Here is a 17619-nt window from a genome sequence, read left to right as displayed (position 1 = left end):
GCTTATCTGCTGTCTCAATTAGCAATAAAATTGGCAAGTTTCCATTTTAAACCCAGTTTGTGTGTTCTGTGCGGTGATACGGTAACGTTGGGCTGGTGTTAATTAAGAGTAACGCTAGGCGGAAATGAGTTAAATATTTTCACTGTATCAAATAAAATATTACGCTTCTGCTCTTCTATGTTTAGATATATCTGTATGAACGGCTGCTAAATGACTGCAATCAAGTGGTGAGCAGATTTTTCACTGGGAATAAAGCGTGCTACTCGCCTCCCAGTTCAGTTCATTGCTAACACTGTCACATCCGTGTGGATCAGCTGAGCTCGATCACGTGGCTCCGTGTCGAAGGTCAGTCCTGCACAATGGAGCTGCCAGAGTATGCAGTGAAAGGGTTGCAATTGCTGGCCGATCCCAGCCATTTCTCCGACAAAACATTCCACATTTTAGCGGAAGCGGCTTTCGCGAGCCTCCTAAACCCGCAAACAGACGGAGCAACGTTGGGTAAGTGCGTATTTCTGAGCGATTTGTAGAGTGCCAGGGCGAAGGCTGCTCTTTTTCTTACTGATGTGAGTGCAGGAAGGACACGGCTGGGCTGTTCCTCTGCAAACGGCTCGTTGTCGCAATGTTCCCGAGCCAGTTACAAACTTGAATCTGTAAATATAATTTATTTACTAAACCGGGCTTCTGTTTAACTGCTGCTTTGTCTTTGAGCTGTCGACTTGATGACGCGGAGTGCATGTTGAGTCTGGATGTCTTTTCATTGTTGTAAATGAATATCCTGGGGCCTAATACATCAGGATTGCAGACTGGACATGTATTATATTTTACTTAAATTGCTTAACAAAATACTTAATGTCCTAGTTGTGTAAGTAAAGACATAGTTGTGGTTTAGCATTGGAGGCCACGGTTTGTCAAAATAATTCGACATAAATAAAGAGTGAAATGTTTTAGTTTTCCGGAAGAACTTTTTTTGCTTTTATAAAGTGAATGACAAAATGTCATTTCTGCCCCATCCAAATGTTAGCCGCTAGCAGGTGAAACCCTCTTTTAAATGTGGAAATGGTATTGAAAATCCATTATCTACCCTTGTTGTGCAGATCATGTAGAACTGGGAAATTTGGACTTGACTTTGGTGAAACAATGCCATGTAGCCATCGCAACCTGTGTATTGGAGGCAGGAAAACAAAACGCCGACATATCGACTATAAGGTTAACATGTCCTGGATCTATGAATATCGTGTATTCGGTTAAGCATTCTTTTCGGTTGTAGAACTGTTTTGTAACTGACGTTGTTTTAATTTCAGCACGTTACTGGAGGACTGCGGGTTTGGAGGAGAAAGAATTGACTTATTTTGCGCAACATACCAGGTTTGGCGCCTCTTGTATACCATAACGTCGTTTTGTAAAATTGACAGGATTTCTGCAAATTTAGGAAGAATTTGCCACAAGAAGAAAAAGTAACTCGACCAAGCAAATGGTTTAAATTAGTTGATACCTTCGTATCTAATTGCTAATGTAGATCTTTTTTTAAGCGTTATTTTGAGTTGTGATCTTATAGTTCCATGTGGATCTGTCATAGCAGGTTTCGACAAGTAAGGATGCCGTAAGCACCTACACATCTTAGTTAAAAAGCACAAAGTCACTGAAGACGTTATTATTTTAGCTTTGTTATTACGGCTAATTTCCTGTATTTCCTTTTGATATTTAGAAGAACAAAGATAAAGTGGAAACCCTACTAGGAGGGTGAGTGTTAATTCCAGTTGCACAGCTGGTCTATAATACAAAACGTCAATCTGGTTCTATGTAATTCCGTGTTGCATCTTGGGTACTAGATTCAAAATGTTCTAATCTCATTAATATAAACAGTTTAGTTTAGATTCTGCTCCGTCATTTATCTATCTGGGATGTTGATGTCGGTCAATCATAATTATTTACCAACGTAACCTAACAATTATTTTTAGTGCCAATTCATAGGCGAATGTGGATTTTTGGAGTGGGTTTAAATGCCGTCACTCCGCAATCGATACGAGTGATCAAGTTTTGTTTCTCCATGGATGTCGGCAGCATGGGGTTACCACATTTAGAAACTGTAAGGATGGCGAGTGACGGGAATCCTAATCGCACAGTATCCTTAGCAAATTAGTACTTGAATCACTTTTTCAGTGTTCGCGCAATACATTTACAAGTATTGTCTCAAAATTAGGAAGTATTAGGAAACTGAAGTTGTGAACATGCGTACGATGTTCCTTGAATTTGACTTGTGATCTATTCTATGTTGCTCCCGATGATAATGGCTCGTTCTAGGTTTACCCATTAGCACTTATTCCGGGTATATACTGTATAGTTTCATTTCCCTCACACCAAACAGTGGTACAGTGACAGCAACACAAGGCGACTTATTTTAAATAGAGGTTAGGGAAACGTGCCAAAATAACTGTTGGATAAAACCCAGTTGTCAAACCTCTCTTGACTTTAGCAGGGTGAGGTCTGGTGCATTGGGAAAGGCGGTAGAAGGGATGGTATTTTGTACAATCATTAGAATTTCACGCAACGTATTAATTTGTATTAAATATCTTACAGCTTGGGGAGATTTCCTTCTCATATCATTGATGCTTCTTGGCGCTTGGAGTATCACATTAGGGTAAAAAAACTGAAGTTTCGTCTTTGTGTATTTTCCGAATAGCGGGACATTTTTTTCCCCAAATGTCCTTATTGTTGATCTCCGACTAAAATTATTTTTTAATTGCAGAATAACCATCTGCATAAAGTCAATTCAGCCAGCATAATCTGTTGACCTTAAATGTAGAGGTAAGGGTTTAAACTAACAGAAACCGCACCAGATACTGTATTTTGTATTTGTTTTTCGGCACACTTTAATACTGCGTTAACCATTTTACAGAATGGATCCCGACAAGCTCAGGATGTTACTTTCAGTTGTACAATGGAGCAATTGCAGGTATTCCAACAAAACGTTGCATAGTTTTATAAAATGTATGAGTTCATACACTTTTCGTACTTTCCCTACTTATACCAAATGTTTCTTGCCCAAATATTAATTTGCTGTGTTGTGTTACAGTTTGGCTTAAATTGTAAGGAATCGTTAGACTTGTGGTTGGTTGAACTAATGCAAAAAGTGCAATTGTTGTACTATTTTGGGAACGCAATGCCAATTACAAATGCTTATTAGGAGATAAAGGAAGTTGTGATCCTCTAATATATAAACAGAATATCTAGTTATTAAGATACAAACACTTCTCTTTTAAATTTTGAACCATCTGATTTTGTATTCCTCCTTTTTATCAAGCATTGAGCCGCTACCATTTCTCCCCCCCCCCCCCATATATTTTTTGATACTGATGATTTTCATGGACACTGTTCGATTGAAATAGAAATTTAACGGGAACTCCAAACTTTTAAATTCTGCTGGTTTGTTTTCCAGGATCCAATTAACCGTTCACCGAATTTACTTCGCTATATTTTCATCTTTTTCTAGTGTTCTCCACTTTGCATCTTGTGTAATTTTATAGAACATTTTACAGTTTGAGTGAGAAAAAGAATCCTTTGATTCTTTGCGGCTTTGATTGTATTTGAGTGCTACCTATTGAAACACACGCATCATTCTATAGCTATTTCGTGCTGATAACTTCATTTTTGCAAACTTTCATGCTATTACCATTGCTGTTGGTTATCCGCCGTTTGATAGTCCGTCGAGCTGCCTGTTTTTAATTTACAAAACACTGCTCAGCAGTCGGTATTTTTGCGATTGAGGTTTATTACGGGAAGAATTTTTCCAACTGCTAAATGTAGCAAAGCAGCGTAAATTTTAATATTTTTTTTGTCTGATAGGTTCATCTGTTCAGCGAAAAACTCGAGTGTTTTTTTGATCTTTGTAGCCGCAACCTTTAGCTTATTTTGTTTTAAATGGATTTGTATTTCTTGTATTTTTGTTTCAACTTTGGCAACAACAGCTCACAAAAATGTGGAGAAGCGACGCCGACTCACAACTATTTGACTTGTTGCTTCTGCTTCAACGCGGGAAATACTATTGCATGCCTACGAAATCTGTGAACATTGTTTGCATTAAAAGTTCATTTTGATGTGCGAATCTGTTCCCGGAGAAAGACTTAATATGATCGTCCTTAATGATGCAGAACTGCTCCCACCCTTCCCCCTCTTCGTCGGTGAAATTGATTTGAATCTTTTTTTTAAATTTTAAAACTGTTCCCTTTACAGGATCTTTTGGGGAAGTTGAAGGACGCGGCTAAAAGCATGGAGAAGGCGAGTCAGATGTAATTGATGGAGCTGTGAGGACCGCGATTGAACTCCAAGCTGTGGGTGGCATTAAATGAATCCGCCAAAACCTGCGCGCTTCCAGATCGAGTGCAAGCAAATTGAACAGCGAAACCATAAATAGTTCAAACTTTGCATTCGACGAAATGTATAAAATTCCGTCGTCTACGTAATATGAATAAAAAAAACTCGTGACGATGAAGACTTTTGCTCTATCAGACTTGTATATTTTTAGAGTGACCAACATTTTGTACTTTAGCTCGCGTTCAGCTGTAAATACTACACTTTTCCTAAATAAAGATTCTTATGACCTGAGATTACATTTTTTTGTTCTTTTCACTCTTTAAGTTTTAAATAATTTCACACCTTGGCCGTTTCCTGGGGAGTTAGATTTCGAATTTATCTCGTGTCTTGACGTGGGGAAACGTAGATCACTTTTCAAATGCCTGACATTTTCGAATTTAATACATTTCTTAATTCTCCTGATCTTAACTAAACATCTGCACCTCAAGCAGCAATTGCAGGGAGGGAGGGAGCAGTGCGCAGGGAGCGATTAACTCCATTCGATTTATAAAATTTTGTCCAATACTTGGAGAATTTATTGTCTTTAAATGCATCTACTTCTGCATTTACAGAAGCTCTTTCCTTACGCTCCTGACAACAATGGAATTTAATTGCAAGTGTAAATGAAAATAAATCACGTTTACAAGCTTAACGCAGTTTTTCTGTGCGCTTCGCGTTGGTATTTAGATATTTGTTGAAAACGTACTAAATCTTTATCATATAGTTCAATTGCACGTATCCAAAGCTAGTATCACCTTCTATATCGTGCCCCTCCCTCATCGAAGTACATTTCTGTCTTAAATCTTAAAACTGTCAAAAAAGGACTTTGAGTATATTTGAAGGGATAGGTGAGTTTTATGAAATAAGCAGTTTTTTTAAAAGAACTTGGTTAGTTTTTTAATCCCTCGTAAAGAATTATGTTCGTACAAACAATACATAAGAGAAGCTCAGAATTTGGGTCATAGTAGGATTGCCTCGGTACCAATCCTCAGCTACAACCCAATGAAGTTTTTGTACCTAGTCGTATACCAACCTATTAGTTTATAGCTTCAACATATTGCTGTTGCGTTTTGTTATATGTGTATTTTTTTAATCAAACGTGTTCCAAGACTGGAAGTTCGCTGGTATATTTGGTCGTATGTATTCCGCATCGAAACCACTATCGCTTTACTATGCCGGGGAGTATATATAGATTTTTAAAGCGTGTTGATATTGGTCAAATGGAGCTTAAGCTGGAGCTGATGTACGAAGCTGGTAAAGGGTGCATTATTTCGTGGTATTTTTTTAAGGGGTAGATGGGTGTTGAGGTCGGTGCGTGAGGCGGGGGAGGGGAGGGGGTCGGCTCTGATTACACCGACTCTAATTCCCAGGCCACCCTTAAGGAATGAGACCACGTGACGGATTGGGGCGGTCGAACTCGAGCCATTTTGGGACGGTGTCAGTTTCACGGCACCCATCACTGGGCTTCGGGGTGTTTTTTTTCCCAACTTCTGCAACCGGGAACAGCCCAGCCGCCTCGCTGCCTCGGAATCAGGTAGAATCGACTGAACAAATATTGCAAGAGTGTGGATTGCGTCCTGCCAGGGTGCTTGCGAGGGTTGGAGGGCAGGCGTTTAACGAATGTTATTTTCTAGCTCGCTCTCTCCCTCTTCTCTCTCTCTCTCCCCTCTCTCTCTCTCTCTCTCTCTCTCTCTCCCTCCCTCTCTCCTCTCTCTCTCTAAGCTGCAGCCTCTGCGATTGCAATTGCAGCGTCTGCAGTTCATGCAAGATTGGCCGCTTGGCTGCTATCATTTTTTCCTCCTGATCTACAACTTTCATTGTTTTCTGCGGGGTGCACGCTGTGGCCCGGAGTCGGCGTGCCCGGGCCATGGTGTCTCCAAGGCTGCACTGTCTAGGAAAGATCTCCCAGGTACATTCTGCCCACGGTTTGAGGCCGATTTCGCTGCTGGAAGTGCACCCGGCGCTGCCCCTCTCTCTCTCTCTTTCTCTCTCGCTCTCCCCTCTCTCGCTCTTAAGGCTGACAGCAACTCGGCGTCTATTCGCCGTCCTTATTTCCTCTCAGTTTCGTTATGCACTTTTGGAAAATTTTTGTTCGATTCTCCGCGGTGGTTGTGCCTACGGTTGTTCTGCTCGTTTGTATCGAGAGAATAATATTTATACTTTCGATCCTTGCAAGTTGGGAGGTTCGAACTGCGTCGGATTTTTATTTAGATTTCTTTGAAATCTAACCATGGTGGAAATTTGCTGCTCTACCGTCGAAGCGTCATTACTCACCTCAGATAAAAATGCATGTTTTGACATCAAACGGGCGACCTAGTGAAACGATTTTATAGAGTTGAGATCGGTACAGGATAGGGAATATGCTTGCATGACTGTTTGGGTGAAAAGTCGAGTGTGGTGTGTTTTCTGAACTTAACTTCTTAAGAGTACTTTGGATTTTGACGGTAAACATGGCGGTTGGCGGCGGTGCCCCCTCGTATTCCCGTACAGTTCTTGTGGTGTCAGGAGCAAATAAACAATCACGAATCACGTAAAGCTTTGTCGGATCCGACTGTTGGGGTGTCGAGAGGTTCTTTTCATTCGTGTTTATTGACATTTTCTTCTTTAATTGGTGATCAGACCTGTATCAGATTGACAGCAGCTATTTCCAGAGAGAGCACGAGGTATGCTAGGTCTGGATATGAGTGGGAGTGAGTAAGTGTTTTTCCCCTTTTTGTCCAGTTAGATTTATTAGAGTGCTTTCCGAGAACACGTTGGCGGCGTGTGCAGTCCCAGTCCTGTGTTTAGTTGTTGATGGTGAAGGTGGTGAAGGTGGTGGTGGTGGTGGTGGTGGTGTCGGGAAGGGGTGGGGGTGGCAGGGGAAGAGCTGTTATACAATCTGGTTATGCTTTGCTTGTGTGGACACCGAATGTATGTTGAGTAGGGAGCCACTGATAGCCTTGGAAGCAATTCCCTTCTGGTTTATTCCAAGCAAGCAGCGACTGCAAAGATTGTGAAGTTGCATAATAACACCCAAAATAAGGTCTCCAAACGCGATGCTTCCGCCAGATAGGCTTCTGCTAAAATTGCAAAATGGTCCTTTCTGCGATGTACTTGAGCAAATATACCGAGAACAGGAATTTGAGAGCTCTATTTAGACAAACATAATCTTTGTTTCTTTTTTTTAATTGAATGATTTCTCTGAAATCAGAGAGGTCATTGAAGAAGACCAAACTACAGTATTCCCTTTATCCATATATTTGGTTTCAGCAGTGGAAAATTCTATTTTGGTTAATGACCTGAATTTTGTTTGCGCTGTGGTTTAGATTTATTGTTGCTTTCAAAAATGTGCTTGTGTACAGGGAGTGTTGAGTATGTAATGGTTGCGGCTGCACTGGGGTTTTTGTGTTATAAAGAAGCAGAAAGCCACGTTTGTTTTTTATGTTGTACCACTGTACTTTACCTCAATCCTGCTCTTCGACATCCTGGTCAATGTTACTGTTGGATATCCTGGAATAGGGTTATGCAATTTTGAGATATGGATTCTCTTACACTGTGTCTTAAAGATCCATGTCTCAAATGGCATATACATTGTGTATTCTTGCATTGTATTCAGATTTAAAATAGAATTCTTTGTTGCTTGAAACTGGTGTGTGTACATGTCATAAGGCTAATTGTTTACCTCGCTGATAATAAAAAAACGTGGGGCTTAAAATATAAATCAGGGAGACACAAAGTCCCACAGCTGAAATGAATTATCCAGCATAAACGGAAGCCCACGGGTATGTGATATAAAACACGTGTGTTTACATGGATATATATATGCTTTGAGTTGTCTGTCCGTGATGAGGTTTTCACAGATGAAGTGGTTAATCTATTGATCAGCTAGATCCACAGCCGTTCAGTTGATCTCACGTTGATAAGAGGGGCAGATCACGGGTCTGATGGTGAGAGCGGAGCGTTGTGAAACACGTGGTTTGTTTTTATTTTGTTTTTTCTCTCTCTCTTTCGCCGAAATGATCTATGACACTTGGTAGTGAGATACTGCTAAATATACACATGCCGCTACGAATAGATACGTGTGCAGAGAATTGTGTGACTTCCAAGTCAATGAAAGAACGAGTACTTTTTTATGCGGTTCGAGCCCTGAGTGGCGTCAGAGTATCTGTATACAACGATTATTCTCAGTAAATTAACGGAGATCGTATTGAGTTCTATTTGTTGTGTTGACTATCTGATAGGATAATGAATGGGATTCCACTGGAATCTGTATAACGTTTATGTCTCAACGCCAAATGCTACACACACAAAAAAATAGAAATGCTGATTGTTTATATCCTGATGTTGTAGTTTGATTACTTCGAAACGTCGCGGGTCGGCGCTGTGGTTAAAATTTGCTTTATTAAACCTAATATATAAAACTGTAATGAATTATTAATCTTAAATTTACATAGTGTGGTGGGGTTTATAAGTAAGTGCGACAATTAATTACTTTTTTCATCTGTCTGATGGTGTCTGGCGTTTATTTGCCCTGGTTGGTTCTGAATATTTTGCGTCACAGTTATTTGCATGTTGTTCGTTTCTTGCTGGTTTCTTAAGAAAATCAAACCGTTTTTTTCACATTTGCAGAGGGAGAAATGCCCTCCAAAAGTTAGGTGAAGCATTGAATCCTTGTTAATTCGTGTTTTCTGATCACATTAATTAATTATTAATCAATAGGCGTGCTCTATCAAAGTGATCCTCTGTTGGGGAACCACAGCTTCCCATTAGCTGCTCTGAAAGGGAGAGAGGCGTTTACAGAAGAAAATCGTGCGATCACAAAAGCCACTACTTAAAGCTAGTGTCGACGTGGAGACTATCTCAAGGAGAGCCAAAAAAAACGATGATGTGCGCTGTGTTGGGGCTCATTTGAAATGGCGGTGAGATTTGCACGTTTAGATTGCTCAGATCGTCCTCCGGTTCTGATTTAAGTTGTTGGTTTCAAATGTGCGATATTTCCACGTGATCGCCGTGGTCTCCCCTGCAGAAGCTCGCTCTATTTTCGGTCCTTTGGCGAAATGCCAAGTATAAGCCAAGTTGCTATAGTAACTGCAAGAATTGCCGAGTATGGGCACCAGCAGACGTCAATTTGCCTTTTTGATCACCAAGAATGGTCCCCGTGTTGTACACGGGCAGTGTTTTATTTATTACATTTGTAACGGATTGGCTTTGGCAATTATGCATAACATTGTTAATATAGCACCGCGATGTTCATTAAAATATTTCCAACGAACATGTAATTGCCGGAAATGGCTTTATAGAACACAATTCTTCCTGTTTCGCTTTACGCGGTGCTAGAGAATCGTTGGTTTAATGTCAAGCAGTAAACATCTGATTGCGAATCCAGCTGCGATGATCCCTGTAATACAAACGTGTTTTGCTACTTAAATAGTTGCTTTGTCTTACTGCGAATTTTCATCGATCCCGACGCGACTTGAAACCGCGTAATGAGCCCAAAGGCATGCGGGTTTCATGAAAAGAAGTGTGTTTTGGTACACTCGACTGGAATGTGGTAGCAAAGTCTAGAAAAGGAGGTTTTGTTATCCTTAAACACGAAGGAAACAAAGGCAATAAGAATGATCAAGTGTACTGTTCATAATTCATTGTTACATACCTGCGTGTGGTTGGTGTGTGGCTGTTTTTAATGTAATAATCGCCGTTAGGGCCAGCGGAATGGTTGCGTGTATTAGATCATAAAGTCTTTTTGATTAAGAGAATGATGCAGTGGGTCTTTCTCAATTGACCTCCTCCTATTAATCGGGTGCGTCTTGGCCTATGCTGCAGGGTTTGAACTTCAGCTTTTGAGTATTTCATTGAAAGCTACGTTAGCTTTCGGTGTATCAATGACTCTACAATGCGGTTTGCTTTTACCATTTTGCCAATTAAGGCTAAGTCCGCTGAGGGAAGCAAAATGCCAGAATGTTGATATTCTGATATATCGCAATCATTTATGCTAAAGTGATTTCACAAATCATAAGTTTCTGATCAATTGTGGCTTCAAAAATAATTACCTTTTTGCAAATTGCTCTTGTCGAATCTGGCAGCTGCTTTATCCGACTTATAATGTGGCTCAAGTACAATAGAATCAAGACAGTGTCTTTAATATGGATTGAGATTTTATTATAGACAAACATTTGCTTTTAGATGAGTTATGTTTCTGTTCAGCTTTCAGAACGCGGCCATTTTAGTCCAAAAATGCACCGTACAACACGAATCAAAATAACCGAACTGAATCCTCACTTGATGTGTGTGTTGTGTGGAGGATACTTCATAGATGCAACAACCATCATTGAGTGTCTACATTCATGTGAGTATTTTGACATGCTCGAGTTCAGAAGACCGTATATGTTAGAAAACAAAATCAAATACCGCAAGAGTTAGTATATTTGAACAAAGGTGTTACGGAATATTTCTTGTAAACTCAGCTAATATTGTAAATACTTTCTATTTACAGTTTGCAAAACCTGCATTGTCCGTTACTTGGAAACGAGCAAGTACTGTCCTATTTGCGATGTACAAGTACACAAAACGAGGCCCCTTCTTAACATTAGGTGTGTATTCGTGTACTTAAGCTGACCGTGAACCACCGTTAAATGTTATGTGTTTGGGAAGTATGACTGAGCAACTACGACATACGAGTTAAATTTATAAAAATCAGTATATAATTGCTTGTTGGTTGGTAAGACATATTTAAGCTTTACACCTGATTCAAGATATCGTGTGTGTTTATTGTGTGATTATTTTGCCCATTTGGTGTAGATATTTTGTGCACTGGAATCTAGGAAAATGGTAATTCTGTTTTTTGGTTGTGAAACAACTCACTTAAAAGTAAGTGACAATAACTGAATGAGGAATGTGGTGTTTTCAAATTCTGCTTTGATAATAATAAACAAAATGGGTCCAAGAATTGAGACCAATAATCTTTGATGCTATTATTCAGCATTATTCTGGAAACTGTACAGTAATTTCTACCAATAAAGTGAAATTGGAAATGTAAGTTATGTTACCTGATAGTTAGATATGTTTCAATTGTTAACTGAATAAACTTGCTGCAAGTTTTGTTAAGTGCACAGATTTTGTTCAAATTGCAACCCAACCAGATTTACTTATTTGCATTACTTTATGAAGAATATTTTCAATTACTGCGAGGATTATCAAGGAACCATGTCACTCTGCTAGATTTTGGAAAGTTTAGACAAAACTATGCTGAACATAGACCACTTAATTCAGTTCTTTCGTTATGCTACTAAAAGAAAATTATATTTATTAAATGGTGGAAAAGGTTCCTGCAGCAAACTTGAAGAATGTTGTATTCATATTTTTATAGACTGCATAATATTATTATGTATAATCGAGTAAGCATGATACAAGACCAATGTTCTTTTGATCTGCTCTTAAAACACAGCAAGTTCCACTGCAAATGTCAATCCAAACATTCAATTTGTTGATATGTCAAGTCTGTTTCTCATTCTGCCAGTTAATACTTACACAAGGAATTAATTATCAAATGAATAAACCTTATTAGAAATTCTTATTGAACATCTTTAACCAAATTGGCAGAATATACTTTAAGATTACCTATCTCAATTTAAGTGATAGTTTCTAATGCATCAAATGCAGAACAAAAATACGAATAATAACTTGCATTTTGGTACACTGGGTTCAAGTGAAGTGGATGATTATTTGGCATTCACAGAAATTAGTACCCCCAATGCGTTTTTTTTCAGTTGGATGCAATATTGATGAATACAATATGAATAAACTTATACACTGAATAAAATATTCATGTCCTGTTGTACAATATAACTGTCATATTTAAATTACCTTTAGGTCCGATAAGACTTTACAAGATATTGTGTATAAATTAGTTCCTGGCCTTTTCAAAGGTGAGTGCAGAAATCTATATATAAAGTGACTTTACAAATGAATTGAATTTCTGTTTTTGTCAGCTGGACAACTAATAGCCTCTGTCTTTATAGATGAAATGAAACGTAGAAGGGACTTCTATGCTGCTCATCCCTCTGCTGACGGTAACAGTGTGCTACTAAAATTTATAGATTTTTTTTTCTCAAACTTAAACCAGAAAATTTGGTAAAAGTACAGCTTTTGGACACCATTCAGAATATTCATTTTTTCCACAAAATAATAGTGATACTTTTTAAAGATTTCTTTAAGTATCAGAGCAGCACATTTGATGTAATGTAACATTTTATTATTTTTAAAGCTTGGTGTGCAGTTGTTGCCAACAGTTTCAAAAATCAATGTATAATAAAATAACAGCTTATTTAGAATTGCAATGAATATTCTGCTTATCCTTGCTTCTATTATCATACTTTTTGTATTAAAATGTAGATAAATGGGTAATTTTATCCTGTTACTTCTTAACAGTTCAGATCAGAATTGTTGTTATGAGGAAATTAACTTTCTCATTTAATAATAGATTAATTTATTTTGCCATTTGACATTTACTTACTTGCATTAAACCGAAAAAGGCACATACCTATTTGCTAAAAACATAAAACATTTGAAAGATGAACCATAGACTTAATAATGATTTCTAATTAATACTGAAGCATTGTTTAATTGACTGTAAGTACATGAAGATAGTCTGAAATCACTCTTTTAATATTCTAAATTGTACAGCAGCAAATGGCTCTAATGAAGACAGGGGAGAAGTTACAGAAGAAGAAAAGAGGATTATAACAGATGATGAAATCATTAGTTTGTCAATAGAATTCTATGAACAAAATAAGTAAGTACTGTAATAGCAATCCATGAACCCATGAACACTACCTCGTTATTCCTTTTTCTTTTGCACTATTTATTTTGTAACTTATAGAAATTTTATGTCTTTGCACTGTACTGCTGCTGCAAAACAACAAATTTCGTGACATATAAATCAGTGATAATAAACCTGATTCTGAGAAAGTTTGAATAGTGTATCATTAAACTGTTCATGGTTTTGGAGTTCTCTTTACTAAAGTGACATTCTTGTGTAACAGGACTGAACGAAAAGGAGCTGCAGAAAAAGAGAAAGCAAAAGATGAGGTAATGTAACAGGAGTATTTTAAATGAATTAGTTTTCCACCAACAATCTTAATATTGTATGATGCTAAACAAGATAAGCAAAGGAAGTTCAATGTCTTTAAGATGGACACGTTTATGTAATGAAGGCAGCTTTTGCTATTTAATTTTATTACGATTTCACTTGCAATAACACTCTAGCTCAAATCTCATTCTTTCCTTTCTAGACAAATGACAGGAGATATTTGCGTTGCCCAGCAGCCATGACTGTGATGCATTTGAGAAAGTTCCTAAGGAGTAAAATGGACATCCCCCATACCTTCCAGGTACATTGAACTATAATTTATCAAATGTACAGAGGAATGGTGATCTCTAAGAAATAGGGCCCTAAATGTGAAGAAAATAATGTGTTATGTTCTAATATTAAAAATAATCTTGGAAGATTTTATTCCCTATAGACTATTTCTGGCTTTGTGTGAGAGGCAGTGGATTCAACTTCTGCCAGAATACAGCTCTGAAATATTAATGCTGCATTCTAAATATTCTTTGTGAAGAGATTTAGAGATACATGTACACTTTCGAATCAGGTGCACTTCATTTCTATATCAAAAATGGTATTGTGAAATGGTTGCTGAAACTGGTTTTATTTGAATAAATTGTTAGGATGTTGTTGGAGATGTTTTCAAAGGTGCTGCCATCCAATCTTAATGAATGAAAATGAAATCAAGTACAACTGTGGTGTTCAGAATTATCAAATCATTGAGATAGCTTTTACCAACCACAATGGATTAGATGTGAATGGGTAGAATAGGTGCTCAATAGTTATTTGGAGGATGACAAATTGATATATTTCTCACCTTATTAAACCTGGCAAATAAATTATTCATGACAGAAAAGCAGGTTAAAATGTCTTCACTTGTTGTCAAAGTATAGTCATGGTTACCTAATGTTTGTGAAAATTTTTTTTGAATTTTGTGATTTGCTCTGTGTTAATTAAACAAGACTATAACTTTTGGTGTAATGTGAATGCATATACTTGTTTGAAAAACATGTGACTTGTTTCATTCTTAACAGTGTTAGTCTCTTGTTTGTATAAAATTACCAAGACATCATATTTTGTAATGATCAAAGAAAGAAATTGGGTAAGTATTGCTGCCTTTAATATGTACATTCTTATTCTTTTATTCCATTCACCTTAGATTGATGTTATGTATGAAGATGAACCATTGAAGGATTATTATACTCTTATGGATATTGCTTATATTTACACATGGAGGAGGGTAAGTCAACATTCAATTGTCAGGGAAAATTTAATCTTAGAAATTTGATCCTTGCTGATGTACCTTTAATTTTATTTCAGAATGGACCACTTCCTCTAAAATATCGAGTGAGGCCAACATGCAAAAGAATTAAGATCGGACATCAACAAGATGGATTAAATAACACCAGTGGAGATTTAGAAAGTGACTCTGGAAGTGACAAGGCTAATAGCCCAGCTGCTGCACCATCCACATCATCATCACTGCCCAGTCCCTGTACTCCAGGGCAGTCTCCACATCCACATTTCCCTCATATATCTACAACTATGAATGGCTCCTCCAACCCCAATACCAACCATCAAATCCCATTCAGCAAAAACAGGCCACGGAAATCATCTGTCAATGGCTCTTCAGCATCATCAGGCTGACAATATTTATCATAAAGAAAGAACAACGATACATAAATGAAGACCTGTTCATACCAAGCGACAATATCTCGAAATGCTTAGCATTGTGACCATTGTTAACATCACTGTTTTGTAGTGAGTGGACATCTGGTTCAGAACAAAAAACATGTGGCTTTACTACAAATGGTTTTGACAGTCCCTTTCTTCTGTAAAACAGCTTTCCAGTTTCCGGGGATGCATATTTGCAATGGATCTACATCACTGAAATGTATATTGCAAAGTTTTGAGGATATTTACTCCCATTGGCATTGGATTTAATTAACTGCAAAGAAGACCATATTCTCAAAGTGGAAAATGAAGGAAGGAAAGCTGGACAGGACATTATTGTAAAGATGTAAGCGTTGGAAGATAATTTGTATAGTTTAATCGCATTGAAGTTTACTATAACTGTATATCAACATACTTTTAATTTTGCCGAAAATAGGCATTGTGATAATGACTGTACAGATTAAATATAAAAGGATAGTGATTTTTCACAAAGATACACACTGAAAATGAATTTTAAGAGAAATGAAAATTAGAAAGATGTATTCTTTGTAGCCATTTCACTGTGAAAACTGACAATAGATGTTGACATCTTTGGTTGTTAAATGTTTTCCTGCAGCATTAGTATACGTACTACAAGAAAGTACTGAATTGATCAACCCAGAATAAAATTGTTTTAATGATAAATAATTTTATACTTAAAGTGGGATGGAGTAAGTGAATTGTCTGTAGAATAATAATATTTACTATACTTGGTGATTCCATTGACTAATTTCCAAGATCTTAAAAGACGCTTAAGTAAATTCAAAGGTGTAGTATGTACATATGGTTGCTAAACATCCAATATATTCACCATACCCTATATTAGCACATACTACCTTTGATAATTCAAATAATTATTTCTGAATATTTTGCCCCTGTATATTACCACAAGCAAGTAATATGTATTAAGATATATATAAATGTTTTGCTTGAAATGTTCATTTCATTTGTTTTCATTTAAATTGAACCTGCTGTCCAAAATAGTATTGGCAGCCTTTTAAAATTGGACAGAGGTTCTCTTGTTCATTGACAATTAAGTATACTTTAAATTACATTTTAAAAATAATATGCCACTTGTTTGCAATGAATTTTTCCACTGACATTGTCATTGTTCAGCATAGAGCCTGGTATCTATCCCACCCATGCCAGAAAACAGTGTTGGTGAGGACTCTAAAGGTGTAAAAATAGATTAAGATTTTAATTTTTCTAATAATGAGAACTAAAAGATACTTAGTGGCTGTTGGTTTTATTAAATGATAGTGATTGAAAATCAGAAATAGAATTGTTTAAAATGTTTCGATTCTCAAATCTTTAAAAATTGAATCTCCAAAACTCAACTTACTTTATTTGATCCACCACAGAACAATTAACACTAGGCCTGTCAATAATGTTTCAGGCAATTTAAAAGGTGGCTACCGTCACAATAGTTAGATGTGACTATGTAATGAGTAATGTTCTGTTTTAGAATTACCGACTGCTGGCAGGACGAATGTCATAGTGCAAATCAAGCTTAAAATTGCATAATTCTCTTGCAAAAAAAAATCTCTTTTCCATTTGTTTCTGCCATGATATATTTAAACCCAAACCACTGAGAGGTCTGTTATAACAGTACAAACTAATGTATGATGGGAAATGAAAGCTCCAGCAACATCTGATTTCATATTATATTCATGACTTTTTCGTAGGTTCATATTTAACGCGGCTAAGATCACTTTCTAATTGCCATCTTTGACAGAATAAACACGCGCTGATTGGTAAACTGAAACCACAACAAGAGCATTGATTCAAAAGGATATTGTAGTTTTAAACTCTGATGGCACAGGGTGTGAAAGAAATCGTGGGTAAATAAATGCTGCCTTAAATATGTAATACTGCCCATCCGTTTATCTATTTAAGTCTACCTTCAGCCGATAAATGGTTGACCAAGATAGCCTTCCTTTCATCGTGGTTGGCAGTTAACTCCAACTCAGCAGACACTTGATGATAATTTCTCCTCAAGGTGGTCAAAATTTGTGTGTGGAAAGCACGTGACAGTTATGTTGTCTGTATTTTGGCATTGTTGTACTTTCGCTGATGTTATACCTAAATCGGCAAGTAAACAATACGATTCTTTTTGTCCTAAATTGAAAAAAGCACAATGCACCTCGTGCTTTAATTTTCTTAAAAGTCAATTAAAATTAATGATTTTGCATTTGCTCTTAGTATTTACTTTACGTTGCTTATTTCTTCCGAAAATGCTTGTGATTGCGGAAACGTTTTACCAACAATAATCTGCAATTTTGTAAATTCAACACAAATTTTCCAATTCGGCATAGGTATGTAGCGCATTTTCATCAAAGCTAATACTTCACGAAACTGTGTCTGAACATTTCTCCTGATTAGTAATGTCGTGCAAGTCACGGGAAGCAAATGAGTAAATTCTATACATTTGCATTACGTAGTAAAGAATGTTGATATTATGACTTTTCCGAAGG

General features: G+C 37.2%; 1 protein-coding gene and 1 long non-coding RNA gene across 2 annotated transcripts; both read left to right on the top strand.

Annotated features, from left to right (window-relative positions):
- The first annotated feature begins 304 nt into the window (after positions 1-304).
- On the top strand, positions 305-17312 carry LOC127570929 (polycomb complex protein BMI-1-like). Its single transcript, XM_052016880.1, is given in 14 exon segments — positions 305-498; positions 1095-1206; positions 1302-1365; positions 1706-1756; positions 8405-8424; positions 10518-10675; positions 10823-10919; positions 12199-12254; positions 12348-12398; positions 13012-13120; positions 13371-13416; positions 13620-13718; positions 14592-14672; positions 14753-17312. Coding segments are annotated over 14 exon segments (1410 nt in total). The 5' UTR covers positions 305-359; the 3' UTR covers positions 15080-17312.
- Positions 2771-4602, top strand: LOC127570930 (uncharacterized). The gene is made up of 3 exons (XR_007956425.1): positions 2771-2805; positions 2897-2953; positions 4231-4602. It is a non-coding gene; the product is annotated as an uncharacterized LOC127570930 (long non-coding RNA).
- Positions 17313-17619: the final 307 nt, after the last annotated feature.

The sequence above is a fragment of the Pristis pectinata genome, chromosome 5, assembly GCF_009764475.1.
Source record: "Pristis pectinata isolate sPriPec2 chromosome 5, sPriPec2.1.pri, whole genome shotgun sequence".
Taxonomy (NCBI): Eukaryota; Metazoa; Chordata; class Chondrichthyes; order Rhinopristiformes; family Pristidae; genus Pristis; species Pristis pectinata.
Note: the sequence above shows the minus strand (reverse complement) of the source record. Positions and strands in the feature narration are given on the sequence as shown.